Here is a 22,663-nt window from a genome sequence, read left to right as displayed (position 1 = left end):
AATTCCATGTGTATGGCTGTGTTTATTGTGGTTTGGTGGAGACCTAACATAATCGTTTGTAGTGCTTTCGCTGAAAAGCCTATTTGAAATCGGACACTTGGGTGGGATTAACAACAAGATTAACTTTAAAATTATATAAGACACATGTATGTTTTAGGAATTGTAATTATGAGATTTCTGTGGTTTGAATTTGGCGCCCTCTATTTTCACTGGTAGTTGTCATATCGATCCAGGTAGTGGAAATGCAGCCATAACAAGTTAATAACTGTGGGGTCACTGCAGAGACCAGAAAGAGAGGATGGGTGAGAGGCCGAGTCTGTCTCTGCTGTCAGGGGATTGGCAAGGGACAGTGACGCCCTAAAAAATAAGTGGTCCGACATCAAGTCGGCTGCTAAGAAGAAGGGAGCTGAGAGACCGTTCATGTAGACCAGCTGGAGGAGAAGGTGTCCACCATAGAGGTGGTGGTAGAGTGACTGCACGACCGGCAACTTAGTTAGCTACATTAGCTAGCTAATGTGTAAAGACATTATAGCCAAAATAGCTAACAACGTTAATGTTAGCTAAGTTAGCCAAGTTCTTCTCTGTAAATTGACGAGATAGCGCTAGCTATTTAACACTTCTAGAATATTGAAATATATTCTTAATTACTAGCTTTCTAGATTATGCGTGTTTCATTTGTATTCTTGCTGTATTTAATATCCGGTAGCCAAATGTGTCTGTGGAGCAAGAAAACGCGCATGGTTACAAAAGTATCCATTCATCTCAAGAAAAGGGTTCAGCTGTCCTAAAGTACATTACCAAGAAGAAATCCTAAAGCATTATTTTCAAGATTCCCATTTCTTCTTAACATTTTCTTAGGAAGAAGCTTAGGAGAAACCTTAAGAACATTTCCAAAAACTTTATTGAGGAATGGTAACTTTGCTTAACTTTCTTCTTAAGTCTATAGTTAAGGAAAAAATGGCAGTTAAGAAGAAATGTCTTCTTAAGGTTTTGTGAATCCGGCCCCAGTTCCTGTGTTTTCATGCATAGTTGAGTCGCTTGTCCTCGTTTCCACGTTGGAGGTATGGCTTTTTGGTCACAAGTCTTCTGACCAGACTTCTCCGGACAGTAGATGGGTGTACCAGGGTCCCACTATTTTCTGCCAATTCTGAGCTGATGACACTGCTGGACATCTTCCGATTGCGAAGGGAAGGGTAGGATAGGATAGATATAGGTCTGTAGCATGATGTGTCTTTCATCTGCTGAAGTAAGTTCCCTTGGCCGACCACTGTGTCTACGGTCCTCAACGTTACCCGTTTCTTTGTGCTTCTTCAAGAGAGTTTGGACAGAAAATCTGGAAACCCCTGTCTGCCTTGAAATTTCTGCCTGGGAGAGACCTTGCTGATGCAGTATAACTACATTGTGTCTTGTTGCTGTGCTCAGTCCTGCCATGGTGTATGACTTTTGGCAGTTAACTGACTTCAGCAACCTCACCTTGTTAGCTGAGTTTGGCTGTTCCTCACCCAGTTGTATTCCTCCTACACAGCTGTTTCTGTTTCAGTTAATGATTGTGTTTCAACCTACATATTGCATTGATGATCATTAGCACCTGTTTGGTATAATTGTTTAATCAAACACCTGACTATATGCCAATCCCTGACTCGAAGAATTGATGCTGTTTTGAAGGCAAAGGGTGGTCACACCAAATATAGATTTGATTTAGATTTTCTTCACTCACTTTGCATTTAGTTAGTTGATAAATATGAACTACTAATGTCTATTTTTGAAAGCATTCTTACTTTACAGCATTTTTTCACACCTGCCTAAAACTTCTGCACGGTACTGGGTGTATATGTATGTATGTGTGTGTGTGTTTTTCTTTTTTATATATTTTTTATTCACAAAAGTAGTGGACTGGGCCTTTTAATAGTCCTGTATTAGCGGACCGATACAGCCGTATCGCAGGCAAAGACCCCACCCCTGACCCCACCCACTCCAAAACTTCATAACCGTGACTATGGACAGTAGAAGAAGTTAGGTTTGAGCTAAAAGTGGGCACATCCTGCTCAGGCTAAATGGATGCCAGTGACCCTTCACTTGGGGTCCTTGTTTAATTTTTTTAATTAATTTTTTATTTCACCTTTATCTAACCAGGTAGGCTAGTTGAGAACAAGTTCTCATTTGCAACTGGGACCTGGCCAAGATAAAGCAAAGCAATTCGACACATACAACAACACAGAGTTACACATGGAAAAAACAAACATACAGTCAATAATACAGTAGAACAAAAGAAAACAAAAAGGCTATATACAGTGAGTGCAAATGAGGTAAGATAAGGGAGTTAAGGCAATAAATTTGAAGCGGGGGATGACTGCGGCAGCTTTCCAATCTTTGGGAATCTCAGACGATACGAAAGAGAGGTTGAACAGAACATCAGCTATCTGGATTTGGGTGAAGGAGAAATGGTGGGGGCTTTGGCGGGTTGCTGTGGAGGGTGCCGGGCAGTTGACCGGGGTAGCTGTAGCCAGGTGGAAAGCATGGCCAGCCATAGAGAAATGCTTATTGAAATTCTCAATTATAGTGGATTTATCAGTGGTAACAGTGTTTCCTAGCCTCAGAGCAGTGGGCAGCTCGGAGGAGGTGCTCTTATTCTCCATGGACTTTACAGTGTCCCATCCTTTTTGAGTTTGTACTACAGGATGCAAGTTTCTGTTTGAAAAGCTAGCCTTCCTAACTGCCTGTGTATATTTGTTCCTAACTTCCCCGAAAAGTTGCATATCACGGGGGCTATTCGATGCTAACGCAGAACGCCACAGGATGTTTTTGTGCTGGTCAAGGGCAGACAGGTCTGGAGAGAACCAAGGACTATATCTATTGATAGTTCTACATTTTGTGAATAGGGCATGCTTATTTAAGATGGTGAGGAAGGCACTTTTAAAGAATAACCAGGAATCCTCTACTGACGGGATGAGGTCAATGTTATTCCAGGATACCCCGGCCAGATCGATTAGAAAGGACTGCTCGCAGAAGTGTTTTAGGGAGCATTTGACAGTGATGAGGGGTGGTCGTTTGGTCGCAGACCCATTACGGATGCAGGCAATGAGGCAGTGATCGCTGAGATCTTGATTGAAAACAGCAGAGGTGTATTTGGAGGGCGAGTTAGTTAGGATGATATCTATGAGGGTGCCCGTGTTTACGGATTTGGGGTTGTACCTTGTAGGTTCATTGATAATTTATGTGAGATTGAGGGAATCAAGCTTAGATTGCAGGATGGCTGGGGTGTTAAGCATGTCCCAGTTTAGGTCACCTAGTAGCACGAGCTCAGAAGATAGATGGGGGGGCAGTCAATTCACATATGGTGTCGAGGGCACAGCTTGTGGCAGAGGGAGGTCTATAGCAAGCGGCAACAGTGAGAGACTTGTTTCTGGAAAGGTGAATTTTTAGAAGTAGAAGCTCGAATTGTTTGGGTAAAGACCTGGATACCATGACAGAACTCTGCAGGCTATCTTTGCAGTAGATGCAACACCACCCCCTTTGGCAGTTCTATCTTGGCGAAAAATGTCATAGTTAGGTATGGAGATTTCAAGGTTTTTGGTGGTTTTCCTATGCCAGGATTCAGACACGGCTAAGACATAGGGGTTGACAGTGTGCTAAAGCAGTGAGTAAAACAAACTTAGGGAGTAGTCTTCTAATGTTAACATGCATGAGGTGGCGGCACATTTTTGGGCCTCTTTCAACTGTGTTCCCTATAGAATAGACCTAGACAGAGAGTTTACTCTGAACACAGGTATTCACCAGACACATATGTATTGTATTCCTCTCGGAACGCCTCAGAAGTGGACACTTGACAGTCCAAGCAAAATGTTCTCCAAACAGATGCCTTGCACTTAAAGCAGCAATCAGCAGTTGAAACTATAACAAAACATAATCCCCACCACGGTTTCAGTAAAAAGCTGAGGGATAGGGCTGGAGAAATGTCACCATTCAAAGAGAGAGCTATAGATGCAAGGATCCATGATATCAAAAGTATAGTTGTAACCATGTTTTGAGTCTATACAGTGTTTGTTTACATTTGCTTTGTTTACAAACTTTAGAGTTAAACAAGCCTATATTCTGGGTTCTGATGGGGTATGACAGTTGAACTAAGCTCATGAGGCATTTATAAATTGTATTAGTCAAGAAACATTGGGTGCATATCACTCCAAAAAGTGATGCAGAAACTGCAGATTGCCCATTTAAAGGCCCACTCTATGATATTTACAGCTGTTTATGATAATTTAAGGCCTAATGAGCTTTGTTAAATAACCCCATCACAATCCCTCAGCTAAATACAAATAAAGTGGCAGGGTTTCCATTTTGTTGTTTTTCAAATGAAGGACTTCTGTCTACGGGAAACTAGAAACGGTATTCTATATTCTCCCCCTCTTTCCAACCCACTAGTACTGTTTGTGTCTCAGACAATTCCACCCTGCCGAAGTATGCAAGCAGAAGGAAGGCAGTTAAAACAGATTGGGGACTTTTCTCTTTTCTGGCCCAGAAGCCCACCTGTTTTCCATAAACCTCCAGTGTTTACAGGCTACGGTGGATTGGGAAGCATTCATCACGCTATAGCTTGAAATCAGAGCTGTAAACACGGGAGAATAAATGGAGATCTTATCTGGCTGATAATCGGAGCGTCGTCCCAGCTCTTGGACATACAGTGCAGAACATGTACTTGTGACATTTTGTGGCTTTTTTTGCACAAACGAGTGAATGATTGAGTAAGTAACGCAATGTCCCTCCCATCCCACAGGTGGTGCCAGCACTACGGAAGCACGGGTCTTCAGGGAGGCCAGGGGCAGGAACAGTGCCGAGCCCCACATCAAGAGGCCCATGAATGCCTTCATGGTGTGGGCCAAGGACGAGAGGAGGAAGATCCTGCAGACCTTCCCCGACATGCATAACTCCAACATCAGCAAGATCCTGGGTAAGATGACCTCTTTTGTTCAGAGCCGTGATGTAGTGGTAAAACTCCCTGGCATGTTACAAATAAAACTCCCCACTGGAGACCAGGTTTCAATCCATGCGTCCATCCCTCTCACGCTTTCTCACATTTACATTTACATTTAAGTCATTTAGCAGACGCTCTTATCCAGAGCGACTTACAAATTGGTGCTTTCACCTTGCTTTCATGACATCCAGTGGAACAGCCACTTTACAATAGTGCATCTAAATCTTTTAAGGGGGGGGGGGGAGAGTTACACATGGAATAAACAAACATACAGTCAATAATACAGTAGAACAAAAGAAAACAAAAATGCTATATACAGTGAGTGCAAATGAGGTACACCAGTATCTCCCACTTGCCTGTCCCACCCTCTAATTTCCTAGCGGTCTTTAAGGGATACTTCGGCATTTTAGCAATGAGGCCCTTTATCTACTTCCCCAGAGTCAGATGAACTGGTGGATATCAATTTTATGTCTCTGTTTCCAGTATGAAGGAATATAAAGGTACTTTCATGAGCCAATGCTAACTAGCATTAGCAAAATGACTGGAAGTCTATGGGTATCTGCTAGCATGCTAGTTAGCAATTGTGGTAGTGCTAGTTAGCAACTTCTTTCAAACTGCACTCAGAGACATAAAAATGGTATCAACATGTTAATCTGACTCTGGAGAACTACATAAAGGGCCTCATTGCCAAAATAATGAAGTATCCCTTTAATAAAGTGTATAAAACACCTAACAATATACAAATATATATTTTTAAAGATGGCCCCCATACACTGTGGCCTTGTTTCTATTTATTTATTTATTTTTTATTTCACCTTTATTTAACCAGGTAGGCTAGTTGAGAACCAGTTCTCATTTGCAACTGCGACCTGGCCAAGATAAAGCATAGCAATTTGACACATACATCAACACAGAGTTACACATGGAATAAACAAACATACAGTCAATAATACAGTAGAACAAAAGAAAACAAAAAGGCTATATACAGTGAGTGCAAATGAGGTAAGATAAGGGAGTTAAGGCAATAAATAGGCCATGGTGGCGAAGTAATTACAATATAGCAATTAAACACTGGAATGGTAGATGTGCAGAAGATGAATGTGCAAGTAGAGATACTGGTGTACAAAGAAGCAAGATAAATAAATAAATACATTATGGGGATGAGGTAGGTAGATGGATGGGCTGTTTACAGATTTACCTGCTGGAGCGCGTGCTACGGGTGGGTGCTGCTATGGTGACCAGTGAGCTGAGATAAGGCGGGGCTTTACCTAGCAGAGACTTGTGCATGACCTGGAACCAGTGGGTTTGGCGATGAGTATGAAGTGAGGGCCAGCCAACGAGAGCGTACTTTGTGTTGGTTCTGTATGGTTCTGTATGTATGTTCTAACCCATTTCTACTTCATATAATAATATGATTAAGCCATGATTAGGCTATATCTGTCACACCCTGACCATAGTTTGCTTTGTATGTTTCTATGTTTTGTTTGGTCACGGTCTGATCTGAGTGGAAATTCTATGTTGGATGTCTAGTTTGTCTGTTTCTGTGTTTGGCCAGATATGGTTCTCAATCAGAGGCAGGTGTTAGTCATTGTCTCTGATTGGGAGCCATATTTAGGTAGCCTGCTTTGTCATTGTGAGTGATTGTCTATGTTAGTTGCTTGTGTCAGCACAGTTCTCATTATAGCTTCACGGTCGTTATTCGTTTATTGTTTTGTATAGTTTGTATTCAGTGCTTTCTTTAATTAAAAAATCATCATGAACACGTACCACGCTGCATTTTGGTCCGCTCCTTACGACGATCGTGACAATATCTTTCCATTTAAAAAAAACAATCTGTCAGATTTCCAGTCATTCCAATTATTTAGTACCCATTTATCTTCAAGAATAGGACCTGGAAATATGGAAAAATAGATTAGTCAAATGGTTTGGTATTTAGTATTGATGTTTATTCGGATCCCCATTAGCCGCTACAAAAGCTGCAGCTACTCTTCTGGGGTCCACATGAAACATGACATCATACATAGTACAGAACATTATTAGTCAAGGACCGATCTACATACATTTAAATTGTGTCACACACAGCCTACATATCAGTACACGCAATATCTAGGTGTAATACATAGTACAGTGCAAATTACAATACAATATATATAAAATGTCTGAGTCTCTTCACAGTCCCCTTTGTGCAGTAAGGTGTTATTTTATCTGTTTTTTTAATCAAATCATATGTTACCTTACAGTGACATGCTTACTTACAAGCCCTTAATCAACAATTCAGTTTTAAGAAAATACCAAAAAAGTAAGAGATAAGAATAACAAATAATTAAGGAGCAGAATTAAATAACAATAGTGTGGCTATATACAGGGGGTATACAGAGTCAATGTGCGGGTGCACAGGTGTCGAGGTAATTGAGATAATTATGTACATGTAGGTAGAGTTATTAAAGTGGCTATGCATGGATAATAACAGAGTAGCAGCAGCGTGGGGGGGCAATGCAAATAGTCTGGGTAGCCGTTTGATTAGCTGTTCAGGAGTCTTATGGCTTGGGGTAGAAGCTGTTTATTGCTGTGTATTACCTAGGATGGAAGAGTTCCATGTAGTCATGGCTCTATTTAATGTGTGTTTTCCAGGATCTGTTCTGGACCTGGGGACTGTGAAGAGACCTCTGGTTGCATGCCTTGTGTTGTACCGATGAGTGTCCGAACTGTGTGCCAACTGAACAGACAGTTCGGTACCATCAACACCTCTCACAAAGACTAATAGTGATGCAGTCAATCTCTCCTCAACTTTGAGCCAGGAGAGACTGACATGCATGTTACTGATACTTTCCTTCCTTATACATCTAAGTGCAATATGTGCTCCTGGTGTTCTGGATCAACATCAATTTACCTATGTGCTTCATTGCCGTACATGACCACAGCTGGGCAGTAGTCTAGCTGTGACAAAACTAGGGCCTGTAGGACCTGTCTGGTCGGCTGAGATGTCAAGAAGGCAGAACAACACCCTATCATGGACAGACCTCTTCCCATTTTAGCAACCATCGAGTCTATGTTTTGAATATGGCAGCTTGCAATCTAGGGTTACACCCAGCAGTTTAGTTTGCTCAACTTGCTCAATAGCCACATTATTCAATAATAGATCTAAACGAGGTTTAGCATTGAGCGAGTGGTTTGTCCCAAAAATGATGCTTTTTGTTTTTGAGATATTTACCACCAGCCTATGGCTAGTTACCCATTCTAAAACTGACTGGAGCTCTATGTTAAGGGTGTCCCGTTAGTTATCTTATTGTTGCCGCCAACGTGTATACTGTTGAGTCGTCAGCGTACATAGACACACAGGCTTTATTTAAGGTCAGTGGAGGTCATTTGTAAAAATAGAAAACAATAATGGCCCTAGTCAGCTGCCCTGCGGTACACCACACTCAACTGAATTTGCATGAGAGAGTCTTCCATTAATGAAAACCCTCAGTGTTCTATTAGATAGGTAACTCTCAATCCATAATAAGGCAGAGGATGCAAATCCATGACACTTATGTTTTTTCAGCAAAAGGTTATGATAAATGACATCAAAAGCTGCGCTGAATTCTAACAGAACAGCTCCCAATCTTCTTACTATCAATTTCTTTCATCCTGTAATCTGTCATTTGTGTCAGTGCCGAGCATGTTGAGTGCACTTCTCTATAAGCATGCTGTAAGTCTGTTTTACATTTTTTGTTGTAAAATAACTTTATATTTTATCAAACACACAAAAAAAATAAGTTTGCAAAGCACTTCTACAGTTTGCTAAGCACTAGGTTGATTGATCAGCTGCTTGAACCATTAAAGTGTGCTCTGCTATTCTTGGGTGGCGGAATGACCTTTACTTCCCTCCAAGTCTGAGGACTCACACCGTCTTCTGGGCTAAGCATATCCCAAAAACGAAGGACTAATTAGCCTACTATGTTGTTTATTATTTTGTTGTCGTGGAGGACTGATTGGGTCTCATTGCTTTGAGTTGAAAAATAAATTATGCTCTTGCTTTGTTTAAGCAGCTGTTTAAGTCAATCAAAAGTTTGCGAGTTTGAGAATATCTGTTTTAATTTTTATAATCAGCATGAATTAGATTGAGCAATAAAAGCCCCACTCATGATCTTCTTAAATTCATTTTGGTGTTGACAGGATGGAGCACAACACCACGGGGGAGTTCCTCAAAAGGGGGGGGAACTCCCTCTAACTTCTATTCTATAGGCTGGCATCTGCACTATGCTTCTGGTGCAAGAGGGCATTTTATACTGGCTGCCCACTGGGGCATATTCATTACGCCAATTCTGTTGCAAAATGTTTCTTAAACAGAAGCAAACGGAAAGAAATGGGGAGGGTCCTAGCTGAATTTGTCCAATAGGAACTGTTGTCTCGCCTTGAGGAAATTGTTGGTGGCCTCTTAAATACAAAACATGGTGGTCCATTAAATAGATACTTTGCAGGCATGCTCTTTTATAGAGGTAACTGTGCACACTGTGTGCTTATGAGACAGAATCAGAGCGTTACTACTACCCCCTCACCTCCACCTAAACATTGAATAATATATTCAAAATATTGTACATCACTCAACTACCAATCGATCGATGAATCAATCAATTTATCTGACCTTATTTTATTCAATCTAATTTAATAATTCAAACACTATATTGGAAAAAATTATATATTTCCCTTACAAAATACAGTATTCACATTGAACTCTCTTTCTCACACACACATACACTCCACTGAGACCCCAACTGGGGTGATGGATGTATGCAGTGAAAAGTGCTTCTTGTGTTGATACTAGCTAGCTAACTAACACAGATAGCTATTCACAGAGCACTAAACTTTGCTGTACACAGAATGGCTGAAGGGCTCCACTGTCTTGAGACTTAAGTCCGATCTACATCCCAAATGGCACCCTATTTCAAACAGTATACATTGCCCAACTTTTTACCAGGGCCCATATTCCTATATAGGGAATATGGTGCTATTTGGGAGACAGCTCTCATAGTTCATAGACTGCATGAATGAACTTGGAATGTTGCTTGGCAACGTGTAGGAGCTGTTTTTTAGAAGGGGGACTATGTGCCTGGTCTTTAGGCCTTTAGCTACAGCTTTGTATATACTTAGAGAGAAAATAGTTTTCTGTCGTGAATTGGTGTTCCACTAGGCTAAAATGTTTAGCTTTGAGCAAATGGTATTAAGTGACTTTGTTTGCTAAAATATTTTAGATGCAAACTGAACGCTGAATTAAAGATATACAATCTTTGCACTTTTCTCATCCATAGACCATTGTTCAATATCACTGAAGTTATCATTCTAAAGAATTGGATAGCTCAAACCTCATCACTCGAAGTTGGGGTAAAAAATGTAGGGTCAGAGTTCACCTATCAGACAGAACATTCCGGATATTTACCTAGCTAGCGGTTTGCTTGTGGTGACACCAGGGAAACGCTAGACCTGAGAGGCGATCAGGAGAGGATGGAGTGTGTGGTGCCCAGACAATAACACAGCTGGAGACGAGGGACATGATGAAAAAAAGGAGTGTCCTCACTGTTTCCTGTTTCCTTAGTAAAAAAAATAAGGGAGTTTCGATAAACGTTGGTAAACAGATTCCTAGATGCATCCCAAATGGCACCCCAATCCCTATATAGAGCACTACTTTCGACTAGAGCCCTGTGGACCCTGGTCAAAAGTAGTGCACTAACTAGGAAATAGGGTGCGATTTGGGACGCAGTCCTAGATTCCTCTCTGTGTGTGTCCTATCTGCGGTGTGTATAATGGGTTGTCAGAAAGCAGATGTGCTCCATTCCTGCGGTAACGGACCTGTCCACTTGTTCTGTCAGCTGGGTGCTTATAGGAGAGACATGTTGAGAACACAATGTATCAGAGATCCCCTGCCAATCCTAAGACTGTTTTTTCTAACGAGTAGTTTCTCTTATTAGAGGCTCCTACCTGAAGAGATGTCCTGCTATGATTGAAGTAAGACAGTATAGATTCAGTGCAGTGGAAGTACTGACACATACTGTTCAATGGCTAATTTAACCCCATTATTAGAACATAAACAATCAATTTACAGAACATTGTAATCCACTAAACGGTGAAAAAATATTTACAGGACCATACTGGACAAACTGACTCCAATACACTCTTCGAACACCAATACCCTCATGCTGTCGTTGAGTGTGTGTGAACATGTGTTTGTTTGTTTGTGTGTGCGTTCGTCCTTACGCTGTAGTTTGTGTTTCAACCCTGACTCTTGGTGCGTGTGTCCCGTTATCCATGTCCAGGCTCTCGCTGGAAGTCCATGAGCAACCAGGAGAAGCAGCCATACTATGAGGAACAGGCCCGTCTCAGTAAGAACCATCTGGAGAAGTACCCCAACTACAAGTACAAGCCCCGGCCCAAGAGGACCTGCATCATCGACGGGAAGAAGCTGCGCATCGGGGAGTACAAGCAGATGATGCGCTCGCGGCGACAGGAGATGAGGCAGTTCTTCAGTGTGGGGTAAGAAGAGAGAGACACCCCAACTCAACTACTGGGACAAACTCTTTAGGCTAACTGATAGTGTACTTAAAGGGACATTACACTCCATAATTCAATTGTGTCAGATGTTTTCAAACCTCAAAATGGTCTTCTGTTGACATAAATCCATGTCCCAGGTCATCTGTTGTGTAGATTCAGCTCTACGCCACAATCTAAAATGGAAAAAGATAAGCACCATTTCTATAACAAAGAGATATTGTTCAATCATTTGAATATAGATGTAAAAACATAACCGATGGAGTGGTATGTGAATTCATCTTGACATTAGACTTATTTTGAAGTCAGAAAACTGTTTGGAGTGTAATTAGCCTTTAAAGCAGCAATCAGCAGTTCAAACTATAACTAAATGTTCTCCTCACCCCTGTTTTAGATAAAAAGCTGACGGATGAGCTGGACAAAATGTGTAACCATTCTCAAATTCATAGACAGAGTTAGGACTGACCATCCATGATATCAAAAGTATAGTTTTAACCATATTCTGAGGCTGTATAGTGTTTTGTTGACATTTACTTTGTTTACAAACGTTGGAGTTAAACAAGCTTATATTCTGGGTTCTGATGGGGTATGACAGACAGTTGAACTAAGCTCATGAGGAATTTAGAAGTTATATTAGTCAAGAATCATTGGGTACACATAGTTCATTTACAAGTCCAAAAGTGGATGTAGCAACTGCACCTTCCCCTTTAATACTAAGTTTAAAGTGATAAGTAAACAGTGATCCTGGGATCAACAATCCCTTTAATATTTTTTCATGCTCACATGTTCAGATGGTACACTTGAGTCAACTGGTCAAATCAAATGTATTTATATAGCCCTTCGTACATCAGCTGATATCTCAAAGTGCTGTACAGAAACCCAGCCTAAAACGCCAAACAGCAAGCAATGCAGGTGTAGAAGCACGGTGGCTAGGAAAAACTCCCTATAACTGGTCCTAATAATTTTGTTAAGGGAAGTTGTTCTTTGTTTGGCTAATTCCCACTGTACCGAGGACTGACTCTGACCATGTCCCTCAAGCAATAGTGCTGAGCTGTGAGCTGAATTTGTTATCCAAACTACTAGTTTAGCGATAATGAGGTCTCTTATCATTATGCTTTTCTCATCCTCTTCTGTCAAACTGTAGGCAACGCTGAGAACAAGGATAGTGTCACAAATTGCACCCTATTCCCTAAATAGTGCACTAGTTTTGACCGGGACCCTGATTAAAAGTAGTGCGTTATATAGGGAAAAGGGTGCCATTTTGGACTCAGACAAAACTAGTGGCTTGGTCTTAATAGGAAACAGGCATGGATGTGTTTTAAGTCATCACGGCGGGCCTCGTTTCAATGGATTTACCAGGGGCACAGCTTTGAATTGGAACGATTTTTAATAGTTGTCATTTATTAAATTAGGACAATGGCGGGCGCTTGCGGGCGGTAGAAATTGGACACAGACATTACACTACCAGGATATAAAACGTAAGCAGATGTTTGAGAGAGAGAGGGAGAGAGAGACCCAGCTAGCACACAATGTTCTGAGAACCATATTTCTTAGCGCTTGGTGAGAGCGTGGTCGTCCTATGATTATTTTGCATACAACCTCCCCACATCTTTCTGGGAATGGTGCATGGAACTTTAGAAAAAATACATACTTTTTTGGTATTCCATTACTTTAACAGAACGTTTCTTAAAAGGTCAAGCATGGTTATATTTCATTTCAATTTTTGTAATGTTCTAGGAACGTTCTCCAACTTGTTTGACATTGGGAATGTTTTCAAATAATTTGGAGAATGTTAAGAAACAATGTTCTTCTGTGAGAATTTCAGTACTTCAGGATAACCTTTCCTTCAGGTTTCCATCTAAAGTCATGTTCTCAAATTGTTCCAAAAACATTAAAAAAACAACGTTCTTCTGTGGGAATTTCAGTACTTCAGGTTAACGTTTCCTACAGGTTTCCATCTAAAGTCATGTTCTCAAATTGTTCTGAGAACGTTAAGAAACAATGTTATTTTTTGTGAATTTCAGTACTTCCACAGAACAGTTCCTATGTGAATCTTTTTAATGGCATATTTTTAAGTTCTCAAATGTTGTGACTTAAGCGATGTTCTCAGAACGTTCAGAGAAGGTATGATTCTCTTTTATGTCAGTTCTTGGCAATATTCTGGGAATGTAAATAAAATAGAATTGTACACATTAACATCATAAGTTCTAAAATCCATTCTCAGAACATGAAGAGAATGTTATTTAAAATATTATTTCTCAGCATCAACAAAACTGTCTCTATCCTCTATCTTGTTAAGTGTGTTCATGTGTGTGGCCCAGTAACACTGATCTTAATGAGTGCTTGTTTCTTTTAAAATGTGTATTTTTGAATAGACTAAAATGTTAAATTAAGGTTTAAAAAAATACAAATAAATGAACATTATTTTCATAAAAAAACATGGCATGCTAGGTTCATCCTGGTGGCGCAGTGGACTTATTCACTGGATAGAGAACAGAAGATCATAGGTTTGAATCTCACTGATACCATGTCCCAATAAAATAAAAATGTGTTGGCATGATTAATGCCCAAGGAAATGAATTTCCATGTTTCCTATCTGTGGTTGGCGTTCCAAATAGTTAACCCAGAATAAGCTAGCAGTGTTATTAAAAGTCCTATTGAAACATTAAGTGAAAGTTGTAGCCCTGTTGTAGCCCTGTTGTAGCCCTGTACACCCGTACGTACCTACAGTGCATTCAGAATGTATTCCGACCCCTTGACTTTTTCCACATTTTGTTACGTTACAGCTAGGGTTGCAAAATTCTGGGAACTTTTCCAGAAATCCTGGTTGGAGGGTTCCAGATTTTCTACTTATTCCCTCCTGATTCCGGGATCCTCCAACCAGGATTATGGGAAACCAGGGAATTTATTGAAAGTTCATTTTGCAATCCTAGTTACAGCCTTATTTTAAAATGTATTAAATATTTTTTTTCTTCATCAATCCACACACAATACCCCATAATGACAAAGCAATATAAAAAATAAATTAAAAAACGGAAGTATCACATTTACATAAGTATTCAGACCCTTTACTCAGAACTTTGTTTAAATACCTTTGGCAGCGATTACAGCCTCGAGTCTGCTTGGGTATGACGCTACAAGCTTGGCAGACCTGTATTTGGGGAGGTTCTCCCATTCTTCTCTGAAGATCCTCTCAAGCTCTGTCAGGTTGGATGGGGCTGCACAGCTATTTTCAGGTCTCTCCAGAGATGTTTGATCGGGTTCAAGTCCAGGCTCTGGCTGGGCCACTCAAGGACATTCAGAGACTTGTCCCAAAGCCACTCCTGCATTGTCTTGGCTGTGTGCTTAGGCTCGATGTCCATTTGGAAAGTGAACCTTCGCCCCAGTCTGAGGTCCTGAGTGCTCTGGAGCAGGTTTTCATCAAGGATCTCTCTGTACTTTGCTCCATTCATCTTTCCCTCGATCCTGACTAGTCTCCCAGTCCCTGCCGCTGAAAAACATCCACACAGCATGATGATGCCACCACCATGCTTCACCGTAGGGATGGTGCCAGCTTTCCTCCAGGCATGGCGCTTGGCATTCAGGCCAAAGAGTTCAGTCTTGGTTTTATCAGACCAGAGAATCTTGTTTCTCATAGTCTGAGAAGCCTTTAGGTGTCTTTTGGCAAACTCCAAGCAGGCTGTCATGTGCGTTTACTGAGGAGTGGCTTCTGTCTGGCCACTCTACCATAAAGGCCTGATTGGTGGAGTGCTGCAGAGATGGTTGTCCTTCTGGCAGGTTCTCCCATCTCCACAGAGGAGCTCTGGAGTGCTGTCAGAGTGACCATCGGGTTCTTGTTCACCTCCCTGACCAAGGCCTTTCTCCCCCAATTGCTCAGTTTGGCCAGCTCTAGGAAGAGTTTTGGTGGTTCCAAACTTCTTACATTTAAGAATGATTGAGGCCACTGTGTTCTTGGGGGCCTTCGATGCTGCAGACATTTTTTTGTACCCTTCCACCAGATCTGTGTCTCGGACCTCTACAGACAATTCCTTTGACCTCATGGCTTGGTTTTTGCTCTGACATGCACTGTTAACTGTGGGCCCTGATATAGACAGGTGTGTGTGCCTTTCCAGATCATGTCCAAACAATTGAATTTACCACAGGTGGACTCCAATCAAGTTGAGGAAACATCTCAAGGATGCTCAATTTAAACAGGATGCACCTGAGCTCAATTTAGAGTCTCATAGCAAAGGGTCTGAAAAGTGCTTTCACTTTGTCATTATGGGGTATTTTGTGTATATTGATGAGTAAGTGTGTAGATTGAAAGTAACAAAATGTGCAAAAAGGGAAGGGGTCTGAATACTTTCCGAATGCACTGTATGCGTGGGTTGAAAATGGTAGATTTTGTCATTGATAAGTGCCTAAATTGGAATGCAGTGGCTGTACAGTAACATGCTATAAATGATGTCAGAGCTCAGGCTCTGCACTTCACATTGCTGTATGGGTTTTGACTGACAGCCATTCTGAACTTGAGCACCACTCGCGAGAAGAAGTTACCCCCATCCCTCCCGCTATTTGGACAACTTTTGTTGTCTGAGTGAGGGAAATGCTGTAAATTAAGAGGACTCAATGTATTTTGAAAGATGAGACATTGAGGGTTAAAATAAATACTAATTTGATGTCATACAAGGAAACCAAACACCCGTGAGTCCAAATGTGCACTTCACATTTCCATATCATAAAAGTCATATAGTGTCAAAGTTTATGATCACTATGTTTAATGTACAAGATGACATGGTGTCATACCCTGGGTTGTCCTGAAGAGAATGAGCCTATGTTTGTCTATTGTGAAGACGATTCCCCACGGAACACGCACCTGAATGCACTCCTTTCTATGTGCACCAAAATGATGATCCGTTTGTCTGAATTCCCTTGTGAAAGCCTAATACCGTAAGATGTTGACAATAGAACAATATAACAAGCTTTCAATTGATGCCCAACTGACCCAGATTAGTGATTTAAAATGGTCTGTTTTTGGATTACGTAAACAACAACAGTACTTGCTTGCTCTAGTTCCTCAATGGCACAGCTAGGAGAGCTCAAAAAAGCACATTATAGTTGATAACTCTTCTTTGAGTCATTAAAGTGCATTGAAATGACATAGGAACTGTGCACACTTTGGAGAGGTTTGTGGCCACTTGGGCAATTTGTTTTGTCTCATGTTGCACCAACCCCACATTCTATTTCCTTATCATGTTACTGAATGTGTCCAGGTTATTTTCAGATGTCGTTGTCAACAAATGCAGTGAAAAGTACAGTAAATGTAAAATACACATAAAATCAACTGTGTAATGTTTGGATTCAGTCTTGTATACGGTCAACTTTGGTCTAATAATTTTTCCATAATCTCCAAATGGTTCCCTTTCAATTCCTACCATGCTCATACATGTGCATTTCATATTTGTGTAAAGGGTTAAGGATACAAAAAAAAAGTATAAAATGTAGGTTTTCATAACTTACAATTTCCGTTCTCAGAGCGTTAATAAAACCTCACATGAAAACTTTTAAGGAACCAGAGTAAAATGTTCTCACAACCTCACTGCAACCTAAAAATAAACAGTCCCAGAACGGGCAAAATGTTCCCTTCTGTTCTCAGAACGTTTAAAAACGTTCAATTTTACCGGACAGGGAACCTTATGGCTTCGTTCCCATAAACCAATTTGAAACAAAAAACATACATTCCCAAATCTTCCAAGGAGCCAAATGTGGTAACTGGGGAGAGTGGCGGTACAGGTATATGTCACAGGCTTGACTCTGTCATTTACTCTGTGTGGTCAAGCGAACGCAAAGCCTGATTTGCTGTAGCGGCTGGCGTTTCACTCATGACTAAATCAAATAACTTGGCTATAAGTTGAGGTATAACCAATTTCAACCAGGCTCGCCGTATAATGGAAACCGGGTTGTTTTTAAGTAGTTTAAGTCTGTTCTCTGCTGTAATTGTTTTCTCGAAGGGGGAGGAGGAACTGTTAGGTGAGGAAACTGACAGCAATTTTCTTGGTTTATGTGCTTCATTTGAGGAGCCAGAGGGCTTGATTGAGTGATATGCGTTTACCTTCATTCCATCCATTTATGGAAAGGTTATTTAGCTGACGTTCACAGGATTTCTGTGTGCTGGCAGTAGCTCTGTGTTAAGGCTTGTCCAAAAGAAGAGAGTGAGCTACTGTTCAACTTGTTTTAAATAGCTGAAGAATTAATGCACCGTTCAAAATCAGTCTGGTAAAGAATGAATCTGTTTTTCTAATACACCCTCTCTGTCGCTCTCTCTTTTTCTCATTCCCTCGCTACCTCTACCTCTCACTCTCTTTCTTTCTCTGTCTCTCACTCTCTGCTCACTCTCCTCCTATCTCTCTCTCCCTCTTTCTTTCACTCAATCTCTTTATCTCTGTCGCTCTCCTCTCACTCTATCTCCCCCTCACTCTTTTCTCTCTCTCTCTTTCCTTCCTTATCCCTCCCTCTCTCTCTCTTCATTCTCTCTTTTTCTTTCTTTCTTTCTTTCTTTCTTTCTTTCTTTCTTTCTTTCTTTCTTTCTTTCTTTCTTTCTTTCTTTCTTCTTCTCTACCTCAGGCCACAGCCTCAGATCCCCATCAGCAACAGCGCTGGAGGCCTCTACCCGGGCGCCATCACCATGGCGACAGCCACGCCTTCACCGCACCTAACATCAGACTGCTCCAGTGCATCGGCCAGCCCCGAGCCCGCAATTCCTGTCATCCAGAGCACGTTCGGCGTGGTCAAGCCAGAGCCGGTTGCCATGGTGACCGGTGACCACCCAGTCAACGGGGAGCACGAGATAGACATGTACGAAGACTTTGAGGATAAATCGGACTACAGCAGCGACCACGAGACACGGGAGCCTGTCAGTGCCAACTAAACCTGCTCAGAAGAACTTCTGAACTTTTAGAAAAAAAATTAAGCAGGACAATATGACAGAGACTGAGTTTTGCTCAGAACAACTTTTCAACAGTACAAGGGGGTGGAACAGTTTGTCCGGGATTTGATGCATCACGGACTGAGCATGCTCAGATTTACTCTGGACAGGACGTGACATACACTGAGAATTCTCTGATTGCCTCTGGACAGGATGTGGCATTCTCTGATTGACTCTGGACAGGATGTGACATACAATGAGCATTCTCTGATTGACTCTGGGCAGGATGTGACATACACTGAGCATTCTCTGATTGACTCTGGACAGGACGTGACATACACTGAGAATTCTCTGATTGCCTCTGGACAGGATGTGACATACACTGAGCACGCTCTAATTAACTCTGGACAGGACATGACATACACTGAGCATTCTCTGATTGAATCTGGACAGGTTGTGACATACACTGAGCATTTGAAGATCTTGCAGTCTGCCCATGTTTCTCAAACTACCATTTTGGACAAGAACACTTTTTCTGAACAATCCCGTACCAAGTGATTGGGCTGAGACAACCTCTAGACAGTGAACAAGACAATCCAACACAGACAAGAGCAAGTAAGAGTCAGGGCGATGAGAAGAGAATGTTCGAACAAAGAGATAACTGACACATTTCTGCGTGTGGTTTTTTACAGGAGAGTCCATGGACTTGACTGAGACATCAGAAATTGGTCTTCAACAGCTATCGGTGTTAAATGTTTATTTTAAGTGTGATTATGTTTTTATGATGTTTCCTTTGATTGTGGGTTTCTGGATTTCCATGGAAACTTTCCTGACAGGTTACTTACTGCCTGTAAAACCTTGGACTGTCAGGACTTTAACATTTGAAAGTGAATATAAATCATTAGCTTTCATCTTACCTTATTATTTCTTATGAGTACAATACATCTAAACCTTTCTCCACAAATGCTTACAATATGTTACATTACTGTTCATGATGGGGTTTATATCCTTGCTCAGGTATGCTGTGCCAGCTTGTGAATGTGTTTTGATTTCATACGAGTAAGTGGTAGACATTTTCAGACTGACAATGAAACAGAGGAGAAAATACCTATTATTATAATTATTATTTTCTGAGATATTGTACAGTTTTTCTTCAAATGTGCCAAACCTACATTCACATCACTCAGAAATATTCTAGTCTTAATGCTGATGCTGCAATAAGTCTTATACAGTCCGTTTTCATTGCTGAGGTGTCCCTATTAGGAGAAACTGCCGCTTTAGCTGACATCTGCAGTGCGGACGTTTTGGTGGTGGTGTCGGAGGTGGAACTGCGTTAGCGCTGTCAAATCCACAAGAAGGTCTTTGCATTATATACCTAAAGCAGACATTGCCATTGGCTGCACGGAGTCGCATTAAGAAAAATCCCATGCAGCTTTGTTTACAAGTTGGAACACTGGAATGTGAGATGTAATTTACACCTCAATTAGGCTGATAGAAATCCACATCTTTTCACTGAATGATTTTCAGTTTGAGCGCCATTATTTCTACAGTATATAGCCTGCACTTTCTCGTTCTGAACTTCTAACGCGAGTGGGATGGGTGTGACTTCGTGACAATGATCAAGAGCAGCTGCTCACTGATTTGACAGCTCCAACACCAACAAAACATCAGCTATGCGGGTGTTGCCTATCGCTGGTTAACACTTAACCTGATTTGAATCTAGCCTAATTTTGTATTGGCTGTTTAGAGAAAACCAAAAAACAATGGGTTACAGTTTCTCCTGGCCCATAGAATACTTTCAGGGTGAGGAATAATCTAACACCGATTTGTACAATCCTGAACTTCCCCTTTAATTCATCCATAATGCAAAGGGGCCAAAAACGATCAAATTCGTTATTTTGGTCAACTGTTACAGTACACTGACGTTCAGCTGGAGTGGCTTTTAGGTTTGAAATCTCTTTTGTTTGACTATAGAGGTTGTGAATAAAACATGTTGTATAGACTCTGCAAATGTTGATAAAGACACAGGACATCATAATAGGCACAATAAGTCTTAAAGTTGAACTCTTCAAGTTCTATTTGTCATACAGGAAAATGCAGAGGAGCGGCCCCGACAGTCATCTATATGGTAGGGCCACCATATATTTAGTTTTTTTTAAATGTAGGTTTTATTTACTCTATTGTACCTAGATTCAGAAGGTCAGATTTGTTTATGTGAATTGATCAGTTTACAATTATGTAGCCAGAGATGGTTTTCAAAATACAAACCAATGTTTTGTTTTTGTAAAATTGGTATATTGGCAAAGAAAACAAAAACATCAATATTGGTCAATATTAGCTCTTAGCATTTCAAAAAAGTAGTGCAAGAATATTTTGAAATAGATATTTCAGGTAAATTAAAATATACCCATAAGTCCTATTTTCACATGCCCATCTCTACTTTGAAAATATGTATACTTTTACAACCTCTATTTTAGGCGGGTTTAGGTTACTCTGTTTTCTGGTTGATTTGTATGTGATTTGTATCTCTTTACGACCATGTCGAATTATATTTTGTAGGTTGGTAGAAAATAACATTTTTGTTACGACTGAAGTTTGATTTTGCTTGCAATACAGAGAAAAGGAGAGCTGTACTGTTCACCTCATGCAAAGACATTGTTTCAAGTTTTATAAGCATCACAGGCACTGGATATGAGTGGTATTTTTTCAGTACTGTCTAATGTGAAGTTGTTGTTAGAAAACAACAATGACAGAATTCTGACAAACAAAACTTCACCTGTGTGGATGCCAGATTTGAGTACATTTCCAGTTTAGTAACATTTGTATTATTTATGCAGAAATAGTTGTTTTAGCTTCAGTGCTGCCTGAAGTGCTCTGACCTTTGACACAAATTCAAAGGTCACTCAGACCACCGGTCAGTTTCAACCTACAGAAGCAGACGTAATTTTTCCTGGCCCCACACATTTTGTGTTAAGTATTGTATTTGAAATTCAATTGTGCATTTTAACATTTCATTGTATTTATTAGCCGGTGTTGGCTCTAAAAGTGTCAGTACAACTTGGTGAGACAGACAATCAGAAAAAAATAAAGACTGAGATTTCCTTACAAATTCAGAATCGAATCATTGACTTGTATTAGGTGTTTATCAGTGGACAGAAGACAGCATGTACTTTTTGTTATAAGTTTTTACTTGTTTATTAGAGATTATAATACTTAAGCAGTATCTTCAACAAGAGACTAATACCAAGCTGATCTAAACAAGTACACACACACACACACACACACACACACACACACACACACACACACACACACACACACACACACACACACACACACACACATACAGTAGGAAGGTAGTTGCAGCAACTGAGTCCATGCATACATTTTACTAAGAAGGAACATGCCATATAAAGCATATTCACTTTTCAATATGGTGTGATGAGAAAGAAAAGAGTGCAGTGTTTATAAATTGAGATCAGAGGAAATGTTCGACATTTGTTGATTAAAAGGTGGTTTCTCAGAAATAGTATTGACTCAAACACAATATATTAATGGTTAAATTGGGGTTTTCATGGAGGAGCTGCTTTCAAAACTGTTTGTTTTTCGATGGTGATCCTACAGAAGTATATAATACATTCCAATTGTATACCATCTCCCATCCATGTCACCCGCCGTCCAATAATATTTGGTAATTACCCTTTCTGTTCGTATAATTTTGGGAACCGATTTCAACATGGCCTATTGTTCTTTTCCTTCATAATGACTTATCCCGTGTGTGTGTGTGTGTGTGTGTGTGTGTGTGTGTGTGTGTGTGTGTGTGTGTGTGTGTGTGTGTGTGTGTGTGTGTGTGTGTGTGTGTGTGTGTGTCTCATCAATTCCAATTCAATGCTTTAATTTGAATTGAAGTACTAAACAGGATACAGAATTACAATTCGGATTATATTTTTTTAATTTAACCTTAATTTATCCAGGTGAGTCAATTACGAACAAATTCTTATTTACAACGACGGCCTGGCCAATTATAAAGTGAAATTCACATCCCTCTAATTTCTAAACTGAACAAAAATATGAATGCACTAAAAAGAACCATAGGCCAACCAACTTCAGTGGGGAAATGCTCACCGTCGATGGCCACTGGCACGCTGGAGAAGTGTGCTCTTCACTGATACATCCTGGTTTCAACTGTACTGGGCAGATGGCAGACTGGTTCTCGTCAAGGTATCACGGTATCTCTGTGCATTCAAATGGCCATCTATAAAATG

At 40.6% G+C, this 22,663-nt stretch overlaps 1 protein-coding gene across 4 annotated transcripts in view; it reads left to right on the top strand.

Annotated features, from left to right (window-relative positions):
- The window catches only part of LOC115144716 (transcription factor SOX-6-like), a 258,270-nt gene extending 236,763 nt beyond the window's left edge, over nucleotides 1-21,507 (top strand). For all 4 annotated transcript variants that reach the window (XM_065002988.1, XM_065002987.1, XM_065002985.1 and 1 more), the window contains 3 exons: nucleotides 4,772-4,945; nucleotides 11,263-11,479; nucleotides 18,098-21,507. In XM_065002988.1, the coding sequence (XP_064859060.1) occupies nucleotides 4,772-4,945; nucleotides 11,263-11,479; nucleotides 18,098-18,401 (695 nt within the window). In that variant the 3' untranslated portion in view covers nucleotides 18,402-21,507. The remainder of the gene's footprint in view (nucleotides 1-4,771; nucleotides 4,946-11,262; nucleotides 11,480-18,097) is intronic.
- Nucleotides 21,508-22,663: the final 1,156 nt, after the last annotated feature.

This window comes from Oncorhynchus nerka, linkage group LG17 (assembly GCF_034236695.1).
Source record: "Oncorhynchus nerka isolate Pitt River linkage group LG17, Oner_Uvic_2.0, whole genome shotgun sequence".
Taxonomy (NCBI): domain Eukaryota; kingdom Metazoa; phylum Chordata; class Actinopteri; order Salmoniformes; family Salmonidae; genus Oncorhynchus; species Oncorhynchus nerka.
Note: the sequence above shows the minus strand (reverse complement) of the source record. Positions and strands in the feature narration are given on the sequence as shown.